Source organism: Miscanthus floridulus, chromosome 19, assembly GCF_019320115.1.
Source record: "Miscanthus floridulus cultivar M001 chromosome 19, ASM1932011v1, whole genome shotgun sequence".
NCBI classification, from domain to species: domain Eukaryota; kingdom Viridiplantae; phylum Streptophyta; class Magnoliopsida; order Poales; family Poaceae; genus Miscanthus; species Miscanthus floridulus.
The window spans coordinates 21413941-21424501 of NC_089598.1; the positions used below are offsets into that span (position 1 = coordinate 21413941).

The 10561-nt window shown below is 40.0% G+C and overlaps 1 protein-coding gene across 2 annotated transcripts; it reads right to left on the reverse strand.

The window, feature by feature from the left end:
- Positions 1 to 306: 306 nt before the first annotated feature.
- LOC136529950 (uncharacterized) lies at positions 307 to 1987 on the reverse strand. 2 transcript variants are annotated; one of them, XM_066522997.1, is made up of 6 exons: positions 1827 to 1987; positions 1495 to 1648; positions 1263 to 1388; positions 997 to 1191; positions 759 to 881; positions 307 to 634 (listed from the first exon to the last, which is right to left on the reverse strand). In XM_066522997.1, exons 2-6 carry the CDS (start codon positions 1597 to 1599, stop codon positions 521 to 523), a joined length of 663 nt encoding a protein of 220 aa, XP_066379094.1. In that variant the 5' UTR covers positions 1600 to 1648; positions 1827 to 1987; the 3' UTR covers positions 307 to 520. The 2 variants fall into 2 exon arrangements, with proteins under 2 accessions (XP_066379094.1, XP_066379095.1); XM_066522998.1 differs by having other exon boundaries at positions 1495 to 1987.
- Between the last annotated feature and the right edge of the window lie 8574 nt (positions 1988 to 10561).

The following is a 10561-nucleotide window of genomic DNA, read 5'->3' on the forward strand; positions in this document are numbered from 1 at the left end:
TTATTTGATGAGATTTCAACTGTTGTAGAGGAGCTGACATGTTGATTTCGGCTAAACATGTGCTTGTGCTGCATGGTATGTACATTTGTTTTATCTTTATTTATTTCTTGTCCTTTCACATTTTTTTATTTTTCTCATGAGAAAATTTCTAGGTGAAGAATCGAAGGAACAAGGAAAGAACTCGTGTGGTGATGTAACTGAACCATTAGTAATCACGAACTGAAAACACAGACATGTATTTCGTTAATTTCAAAAATGAAAAGAAAACAGAGACATATATATACATCTTCAGAGTTCAGAATGCAGATTGCTGCAATATCTTTTTTTTTCCTCCTCTTTTGGGGCAATGATCAACAAGTATTTACACAAATCTGTGTGCAGTGTTTCTTAGCTCACAAACTTGAGTTAGTTCCTACAACTATCTGCCGATCTATACAACAGCATCTCAACAAGAACATCTACAAACCACACTCTCTTTTGCTTTTTCTGAAAGTTAGTGCCCTACAGTAACATGACAGATTTACTCATCAGCTGCAGTTATCAGCGTCGGTATCTGCCCGTTGTCGGCGAAGTCGATCTTGTTCAGCCTCATGCAGCACAAGACATGCTCTGGCAACTCCTCAGCCTTTTGTGCCTGCAACCAGTATCAGACCATGGCTAAGTTACAGACATTCAGTCAAGGGGTCACTTTTCTTTTTTTCTTTTTGAAACAAATCAAGCGGTCACTTTTTAGCCAGGAGCAGAAGAAAATTAAGTACCTGAACAGTTAGACCAAGATCAAGAACGCCATGCTTGAGCCGCTCCCAGAAGGTCTCGAGCCCTTTCCGCGATATGAAGCTGAACCGATGGACATCGAGATCGATCTCAAAGTAATTTGGACCCTACATTATCAATGAAAACACACACATTTTTTATGTTTCAGTCAGAACTGAAAACACATTTTACTATTTCAACACTTGTTTGTCTATAAACTAGAGAGCAAATGCAGTCAGTTACCTTGTAGAATTTGTGTTGTGGGCGAGATAGAACAGGCTTCTGATTGTAGGTCTGCACAAGCTTCCTCTCTGCCGTGCTCAGCTGCAGGTCTTCAGGGTTTGCCAAACCAGCCAGGATCTTCAGCCTCTCTGTGTATGGCACAATGCTGTCTACTGGGAATCCCTTCACCTTTTTGGTTTCCTCATTCATAAGCCTCTGCATAACTAGTCAGTCAGAAACTTTGCCTAGAGGTGCTTTATCTATACAACTATACAAGAGAAATCTACCTTGATGCTATCCTGCAATTGAGGAGAAATCTCCTTGTCAAAGCTGTCAGATAACTTGAAATACAGAACTAGGCTTATCCCATCAACGTCGTTATCGCCAAACACTGTAGCAGGATAGGTGGGCAACTGCACAAACAAGTAAACTTGTCAAGCTCAAAAGCCAGAACTAACCAATTAACAATCAGTAGTTAAAAAGCAATGATTAAGAACCCTTTACGACCTACTAAATTACCTGAATGTTGACAACGAGGAGAGTAGGAAATGTCTCATGTGTCTTCAGAGACGGAAGCGAGAGGTGCTGTGCAATGTGATGAATCTTCCTTGTGTAGGCGAACATGTCTGCTCCAATAGACTAACTAAAGAGAGCATACTTGACAGTTTCTAACCTAGTATACGAAAACCATCAATCCTGTAAGACCATACCCCTTTTGCCAATTGAAAACAAGCACTGTATGCTATGATGAACACACAATTGCAAGTGATTTGTATGAACTACTCTAGTAGTTACGATATTCTCTGAACTAAGAATCAAAAGACATGAACTTGCAGCAGCGAGAAACCAACCTGGGTAACGCCTACGCCGGGTAAAGTGCGCGAGAAGCGCGCAATGAGGTCAGCCGCGAGGGACGCGCCGCCGCAGTTCACCGCCAAGAGCGTGGCCACGTGGGTGGCGGAGCGCCCGCGTCCGCTTCCTCAGCGGTGCGCACGATGGCCAGCAGCGCCAGCGGCGCCAGCGCGAGGCGCGTGATGCGAACCTGCCCCTAGTCGTGTGCAGCATGCCAGCACTAGCGTCAGTGTCGGCGCCGGCGCCTCCTCCTCATGGCGCGCTTGGATCTAGGTTTCATGGCCCCCATCCTCTCCTGCCTCCTCTTGCTCCACCATGGACGAACGCCGAGGGCGGCGCCCGAGCGGAGTACGGCGAGGAGGAGGGCGACGCCCGAGCGGAGTACGGCGAGGAGGAGGGCGACGCCCGAGCGGATGACGGCGAGGAGGAACGAGGGGGTAGGGGTGACCCGTTGCCCTGCGCCCGGCCTCCTCCCATCGGCGGCGGCGGCGGCTCGCAGGACAGCGGCGGTGAAACCCTATAGAAGTAAACGACATATTCATTTAACTAACTATACTAATTGTATTATCCATCCTAACTATATTACTCAAAACATTATTTTTACATTTATAGAGTTACCGTTTTACCCTTTATCAAGAAAAAAAACTACGAGAATGAAATTACCGCCCAGTCCTAATCCCCACATTTGCGGAGGCAATGGAAGGCGATTTTTGCGCATATGGCCCACCGATCATAGACACAACAATCGCCTCTTGTTGCCTCCGTCCCATTGCCTCCCATTGCCTCCTATCTTTGTTGCCGTCGGATTGGCCGCTCTCGGTCGATGTCAGCCATCGAATTTTTTCCCAATTATTGTAAAAAATTTCAAGAAAAAAAGGGGGATAGTATACTAAGTAAACTTTACACAAAATGGGGCAAAAGTGGGCTGAATCAACAGATAACTTCGAATTAACAAAGTCTGAATCTTAGAGACATTAGCGTGGGTACCTGAGGTCCTGAGTATGCATTTTTCTCCTGGGTCGAATGTAGCCTGCAAGTGGAGTAGTTAGGAACATAATGTCAAATTTTTTTTTGCAGACGTCAGAAGACAAAATTTCAGTATACTCAACTCACCTCTTCCGTTGCAGAAGGAAGGCACGGCAGAGGGCATGTCCTGTTGTGCGGCCAACTACCTTGCTGCTCCTGCGACGTCTTTGGGATCCTCATGCTCTACTTTACGAGTTTGACATGCGTACATGCGTCCATAAGAGTTACTTTATTTGTGCAATATTTATATGGTGAGTTTGATTAAGAGAAAAAGAAACAGGGAGTTACTAGAGATGATCGAACTGCATGCGATGAGAGAGCAAATAAACTTACCGAATCAGAGGAGTAACCTCCCATGGCTTACTGCGTGGTAACTCCTGCAGCCTGCTTTTTAACTCAGGACAATTGGCAACCAAGTCCATGGCCGTATTCACCTCATGCCGTGGGATCTTATTCCACAGCATGGAGGCCCTGCATTAAGAACAGTTGCTGAATAATAAATAATGACTGACGGACAGACATGGTAGTGTTGACTGTTGAGTAGTAGTTATCGGTTAATCATCACTTGATCTGAATTGAATCTGCTGTGTAGTACTAGAATCGATGGAAGTTGCGGGCAAACTAAAGAAGGGAGGAGACGATGGTAGGCCGGTAGGGTAGGTGACCTGGGTTGATCGGCGTGCGTTTCATCGAGGAATTCCTGCAATCAGGCAAAGTGGGGGCTGGGCAAGACACGCTCGTCGTCGAAGGATGTAGCGAAGTCTGCGGCCTTGGGGCCTCCGGCGGCGGCGGCGGCCGTGGTCCGGTCCTTGGGGGTAGGAGTAGGAACAAAGTGCTGCAGGTAGCCGTCCGCCTCGTCCCACCGCCCCTAGCTCAGTAAGTGCTTCATATGGTGCGCGTCGAAGAAGACGCCAGTTGCTTTCTCCAGCCTAATAATAAAAGGGTAAAGTTCACTTTTGGACCTCCAACTATTACAGAAGTATGGATTTCAATCTTCAACTTCAAAACTGGATAACATTGGTCCTCCAACTCTCGAAAAAGTTCACTTTAGGACCTGGCCGGTTTCCTGGCAGTTTTGCATGGCACTGTAGCAGTGCTGACGTCAGCGATAACGTCAGCACTTCTTTTTTATTTGCAAAATTGATATCTTTTTAGTCGGAGCTTCAAATATAACAAATAATATATCAATTTTGATCGTCTCGACGAGCTCTTTGCAATGGTGTACTCCGTTTTGTTGTTTGAGATAATTTTATTTCATGAAAAAAATAAATATTTCTACAAAACAAGTTAGAATAACAGAACTCGTCGAATTTGTTAGATAAATAATATTTTTATTATTATGTAACATGAAATGTTGTCTTTTTAGGTTCATTTGACCATAGAATATATAAGTTTGACCATTTTTGAAATGCAATAATTCAAAACTTGTTTTGTAGAAATATTTCTGCTTCGTGTCCGCCCGGTCCGCAAATATTTCTGCAATAATTCAAAATATTTCTGCAATAATTCAACAAGGGCGCCGTGTCCGTCCAGTTCTGGCTGCACGACACGAGCTTCTGCTTCGTGTGCTGCCACCTCGCGTCGGGCGGGCGCGAGGGCGACGAGGCGCACCGCAACGCCGACACCACGGAGATCCTCGCCCGGACGACCTTCCTATGGGGGCACGTGCTCAACTTACCGATGCTGCACAAGATTCTAGACCACGAGTAAGCCACTCACTATTGCTGCTACCTGCTCCCTCAATTCAATCTAGCTATCCACTGCCACTTCATGCGGTCATACTCATGCCATGCCAGCCAGGAAACAGATACGTACAGGTCGGCTGAATGGTCGTCCAGTTCCTGTGTGCTGCAATAGCAGCCGTAGGAAAGGAAAAAGGACAGGTGTACACGAATCGTATACTGTATCGGATTTGGGTACAAGATAAATATAATACTACTACTACCGCTAGCTACTTAATTTCACCACAAAAACAGAAAAAAAACTACACTAGGAGCAGTAAACATATCGTTTGATCGTGTCATATGTTGACAGTTAGTTAACCGCAGCTAGGGAAGGTTAATTCAAAAATATCTAAGCGATCGTGGCAGGTCTGATTGACCGTCCAACTCCCTGTTTTATATACTGACTACGTTGGTGTTGTACATATACAAATATACAAAGTATATAAAATACTTGCATACGTCAGCTTAATTGCATAACTTGTTTTGTAGAAATATTTATTTTTTCATGAAATAAAATTATCTCAAACAACAAAACGGAGTACACCATTGCAAAGAGCTCGTCAAGACGATCAAAATTGATATATTATTTGCTATATTTGGAGCTCCGAATAAAAAGATATCAATTTTGCAAATTAAAAAGGAGTGCTGACGTCATCGCTGACGTCAGTACTGCTACAGTGTCATGCAAAACCGCATGGAAACCGGCCAGGGTCTAAAATGAACTTTTTCGAGAGTTGGAGGGCCAATGTTATCCGGTTTTGAAGTTGGAGGTTGAAATCCATACTTCTACGATAGTTGGAGGTCCTAGAGTGAATTTTACCCATAATAAAATAAGCAGATTAATTAAGCGATCGGTAAGAACCAAGCAGTCGAATCGAATAAAAACAACAATCAGGGTGGATCGTCGCAAGGCATTTGGATCCTACGTACTACTAATTGACACCATACCCTAGATTAGAACCGGTACATGCATATGCTGGTAAAGGAAACGGCAAACGTACTCGTGGGAAACGGCGTCGAGGCTGTGGCTCTTGAGGAAGCAAAGCATTCGGCGGAATCGAAGCCGCAAGGCCATCAGGCCGCTTGGATAGTCGTCGACCGGACGTTGCCGCATCGCCGTCACGTTGTGTCGATCGCCGCCGGTGTTCCCTAGATGTGTTGCCTTCTCGTTTGGCGCACGGCACGGGTGGAGAGTTGTCCGTTGGAAGGAAAAGAATTCTCTTTTGAATGAAGGTCAATATGATTGGCGATTGAGTCGAATTTTTGCGATTGAGTCGATTAGGGATCGAGGTCGGAGGGTGGATACGGGGATAGTGACGGACCTAGGTTTTTACCTCTGGGTATGCGCACCAAAAAAATTTCTTATGTAATTCGATGAAAATTTTCTTTTTTTATTTTCTTTTACGTTGAAAATTTCTACCTATCTCTATGACTGACGGACCCCAGGTATGTAGTGGCCCACCCTATATACCCTATGGGTCCGTCCCTGTATGGGGCAACAGGCCAAGCAGTATTGGGCCGAAGAGGAAACGAAAAAACAAGAGTCATATCATAATTGCTAGAAGTAAAAGAACGAGAGACAATGCAACGATTCAACAAAATGATCTCAGTTGTATTTCAATGAATAACGTGTATATATATATATATATATATATATATATATATATAGAGAGAGAGAGAGAGAGAGAGCTCATGTAGACGGTTACAAGCATAAAAGAGAGAGAGGGGTGAAAAGACACCCCTTGGATTAATCCATAATTGAGCACTAAATAATAATTCTCAACACTCCCCTTTGATCAATTAGCTCCTTGTAGTCTTTACTGTTTATCTATTATGCATCTTTATGAATCTTTGAAAAACCCTGTGGAAAAAACCAAAGTCATACCGGTATACTAGGCAAAACTCTTTAAAATCCAGTGGGAAAAATAAAGAGAAACACCATGATATACAATCACCAATGTTATTAAACCCTTTGAGATAAACCCAAAGCCTTAGTATAAAAATACCTTGACCATAGGATCAACATGCTTCAAATATCATTTTCTAAAAATCCCAATGGGAAAAATAGATGATATAGCATATACCTTTGTGTTGAACATTGCCTCATCAAAAACTTTATATGAGAAACCATAAATGGAAAACTCACATAAAGAAAAGAGTACAATGCATCTTATATCCTAATATTATCCACCAAAAACCCCTGTGGGGAAAATGGATGATATGACATAACCTTGTGTTGATATTGCCTCATTAAAAACTTTATATATGAGAAACCCCTAGAAAAAAACTCATACAAAGAAAAAAGTGCAATATAATGTTTGCAACAAGTTATTAATCAGAGAGACTCTCCCCTGATATTAGCAAACCTTGAAGTAAATTCATACCAATGCACTCAACACATACGAAATGTGGAGTATGGTAGACTTTATGAATATCTCTGCAAGATTATCACAAGACTTAGTTTACAAATGTTCATATGCCCATATTTCCTATGGAACAAAACCATCTTAGTGCAAAAGTATTACATTAAGTATAACTTGTCTCCATCTATACAACACAAGTTGCATTATCTTTATAGATAATGACCATTGATTCAATAGAATCAACACCACATAACTTCAGTATGTGATATATCATTCTGTCAAGCTATACACATTCATGTGAAGCCTTGTACAATACAATGTCAGAATGATTAATGGAATTGACCATTAAATATCTATTTAAAGACTATCAAAAAATGGTCTTTCCATATTTATGTAAAGTCTGTTTCAGTGATCTGGAATTTGGGGATCATATAGATAACCAGAATCATTATATCCACATAATCGGATCATGGATTACACTAAGACCATATGTGCTATTTGACATATCAAAAGATATTCTTAACTTCAATCCACCAACATTTGGTAAGAGTAGCGCTGCTACTAGATAGCAAATCATTGCAAAAATAATATCTAACCGAGAACTTTTACAAGATTTATTAGCGTATAAATAGCACAGAGATAATGGACCACATGTCCCAATATCTCATCTCAGTCACTATCGCATAAAACAATCTTCTTGTATCATGAGGTAGAACAACCATAGAATACCTTCATATTAAATCACTCAATATGATCTGGATATAGATAGCTTTTGTACAAAATCCTGAGAGAAGATGCTTGGATTATAAACACAAAATAAAATTTTGGTTTAGTCTGTATCTTCCATCTCAAACTTCGTCTTTAGATTACAACATCCTATTAACATGTGTTCAACACTAATTATGTCAAGATTATTGACCATCATATAACACTATGAAATCCAATCAAGGACTATAAAATGAACACCACATGTAATCAATCTTGTATCCCTTTAGTTTAGGGAATACACACAAAGTCAATTGTACCAAATTTCACTTAACTGCTTTAAGCCATATATTGACTTAATCAATACACAATATTTGTTGTGATTTTGTATATGAGGGTTGGGTATGTGAACTCCTTTCCGGAAGCTTCACCAATACACCAAATCAAGTGATCATATAAATATATGTGATCACTACATCTATCAATTATCAACTGCAAAGATAGAAGCTTTTGTACTACCAATCAAAAAATAGTATCAGAAGTTTATAACTTACTATGGAGAATAATTTGCATTGAAAATCAATGCATGGGCTTTGTGTAAACCCCTTGTGCTACTAGTCTTGCTTTGATCTCACCACCATATTGTTTTCAATCCATTTTAGGACAAAAACACTTTTGTACCTACAGTAAAGTTACCATGAGGTGTTGGCATCACAGCCCAAAACACCTTTTCTAGTGAGCAAGACTGTCTCTGCATGTATTACATCACTCAACAAGTTCCAGTAAGAGTGAGCAAAGCACTCTGCCATGGTCTTATTGACTAGATGACTTGGAATGTTATATACAGTTTATTCAGAGAAGTACATGTCGACACATGTAGCCTTTCTTTGATATAATTCTCCTATTATCAAAACTCAAAGTACCCTGAATGACTCATTATGACTTCCCAAAACGAGAGTCAGGGCTTTCTGATATCCCAGCATCAGTATTTAGGTGCACCTCTGAGCTAGGTTTGTGGATGATATCCATTCACTGGGTAATAATTAATATTTACCCACAAGATGTCGCCAACCATAGGTTGACCTACATTTTCTATCTTAGAAGGAAAACCTTCTATTGCTGGCATGAATAATCCTACTTTATGGTCATACTTCTCTTCTTATTCATAATTGGGAGTTGAGTGGTTTTACTTGGTACCACTACTCTTTCAGGCATATACTTGCAACGGATTAATAGGTTTAAAAGATACCTTAGTAACCGGTAAATGCATTTGGCAGTTTATTTGCAATATTATGCAAATCAGTAATTCTTTAAACTCAATATTTAGTTCATTTAGTACATGATCCTAAGCTTGAAATATCTTATGCATTACAAATAATTTCTTAGCATTACATATGGTACATCAAATCTCCCCCTAATACTTGGAAATGCTCATTATCAAAATAAAACCAGCATTCGGGTCGTAAATAGATCCTCCATAAGAGATCTAAATACTTAACAATCGACGGAGATTGAAATCTCACATTGATCCCCAGTTTTCTGTGTGTACCCATTAATGTATGTTGTGGTGGTGAGATTAGTATGTATACAACGTACTCAATCTTTCACAAATAGGAAATCTTCATGGATTCCCACGTACTAAATGCATATAGGGGATATGCAGTTACTCGCAAATCAGGAGTGTGTAAATCTATCTGACCCCAACATGAAGTTGGCACATAGCAATTTAGTAACAATGGTCCTGCTATGACCTTGTCATACTCATAGATTCTATTTATCCATTTGGATATGTAACTAAACTTTTGTTATACCAAACAATCGTCATTATAGGCACAAAAATTCAGTAGTGTTCAGGATAATGAGCTCACAACATGAGCCATTATTTACCAAATGCATGGCCGATTGTGGATACTTCACACACTCTAGATCATCTTATAGATGTATCTTCACAACCATGAAATGCTTGAACTATCTATACAATCTTTGTATCGGACCCATACATATTCTCTTGAATATGATTGAGGAATCTAAGACATTTAATCTAATTTTAAGATAAAAGGGTCTTAAAATTTGTTTCCCTATGGCACTTATCGTATCCACACTTTAGGGAAAGTCATGACCAAAAGAATTGCTAATAATTTTTCACCCATCCCTTTTGGATGGCCAAGTTGATCATTCCAAATCTAGAATGCATCACTAGTTTGAAAAAATATCTTATATGCAACATGTTGTACGGGGATGGTTGTATGCATAATACAACCAAAATGAGCCTTATCTTATTACTTATATGCCATATCCAATGTTGTCCTTTTGTGTTTTCATATGAAAACACATTTGGGTATCTCTATAATTTGGTAAGGTATGAGTTTAATTAGGATATAATTAAATATCCTCAACTGCTAACTCAGTATCCATAGGAGGAATGATAGTGACAACATAGGCCAAACTATCATTGTATCACATCAGCGATGACCAAAATTATTCCCTCTTCTTATCATAAGAACCAGGAACATTTTGTTTCCCTAATTATAGAGTTTGTGGTACAAATGTTCACTAGGCATATATCATTCCTCATTGGAATGATTTCCGTACAATCTATATATGACAAGAGTTTAATGAGATTCTCGTCTAATATATAGAAATCCATAAATATTGCTAAGTATCAAATACATCGATATGATACTCACAATAGTTATACATTAACAACACAAGTATTACAATATTTTTTATGGACATTATCACATATTATCAACGGACCATGAGATTATCCCAAATCTCAAAACAAATCATTCGAAGTATATTCGATGATCATGTTGTCCATCTATGTGATGTTCTTTTACAAGAAAAGAAGAAGTGTTGTTATGTGATCCCATAAGATCCGACATAAACAACCAACCTCCTATGTAGCTTCAGATT

Excerpts from the sequence above, each read along its gene's own strand:
- LOC136529950 (XM_066522997.1), bottom strand. The coding sequence starts at position 1,599 with ATGTTCGCCTACACAAGGAAGATTCATCACATTGCACAGCACCTCTCG. Across the intron at positions 1,192-1,262 it reads AATTGCAGGATAGCATCAAG|AGGCTTATGAATGAGGAAAC; the intron begins GTAGATTTCTCT and ends CTAGTTATGCAG. Across the intron at positions 635-758 it reads ATCTTGGTCTAACTGTTCAG|GCACAAAAGGCTGAGGAGTT; the intron begins GTACTTAATTTT and ends TACTGGTTGCAG.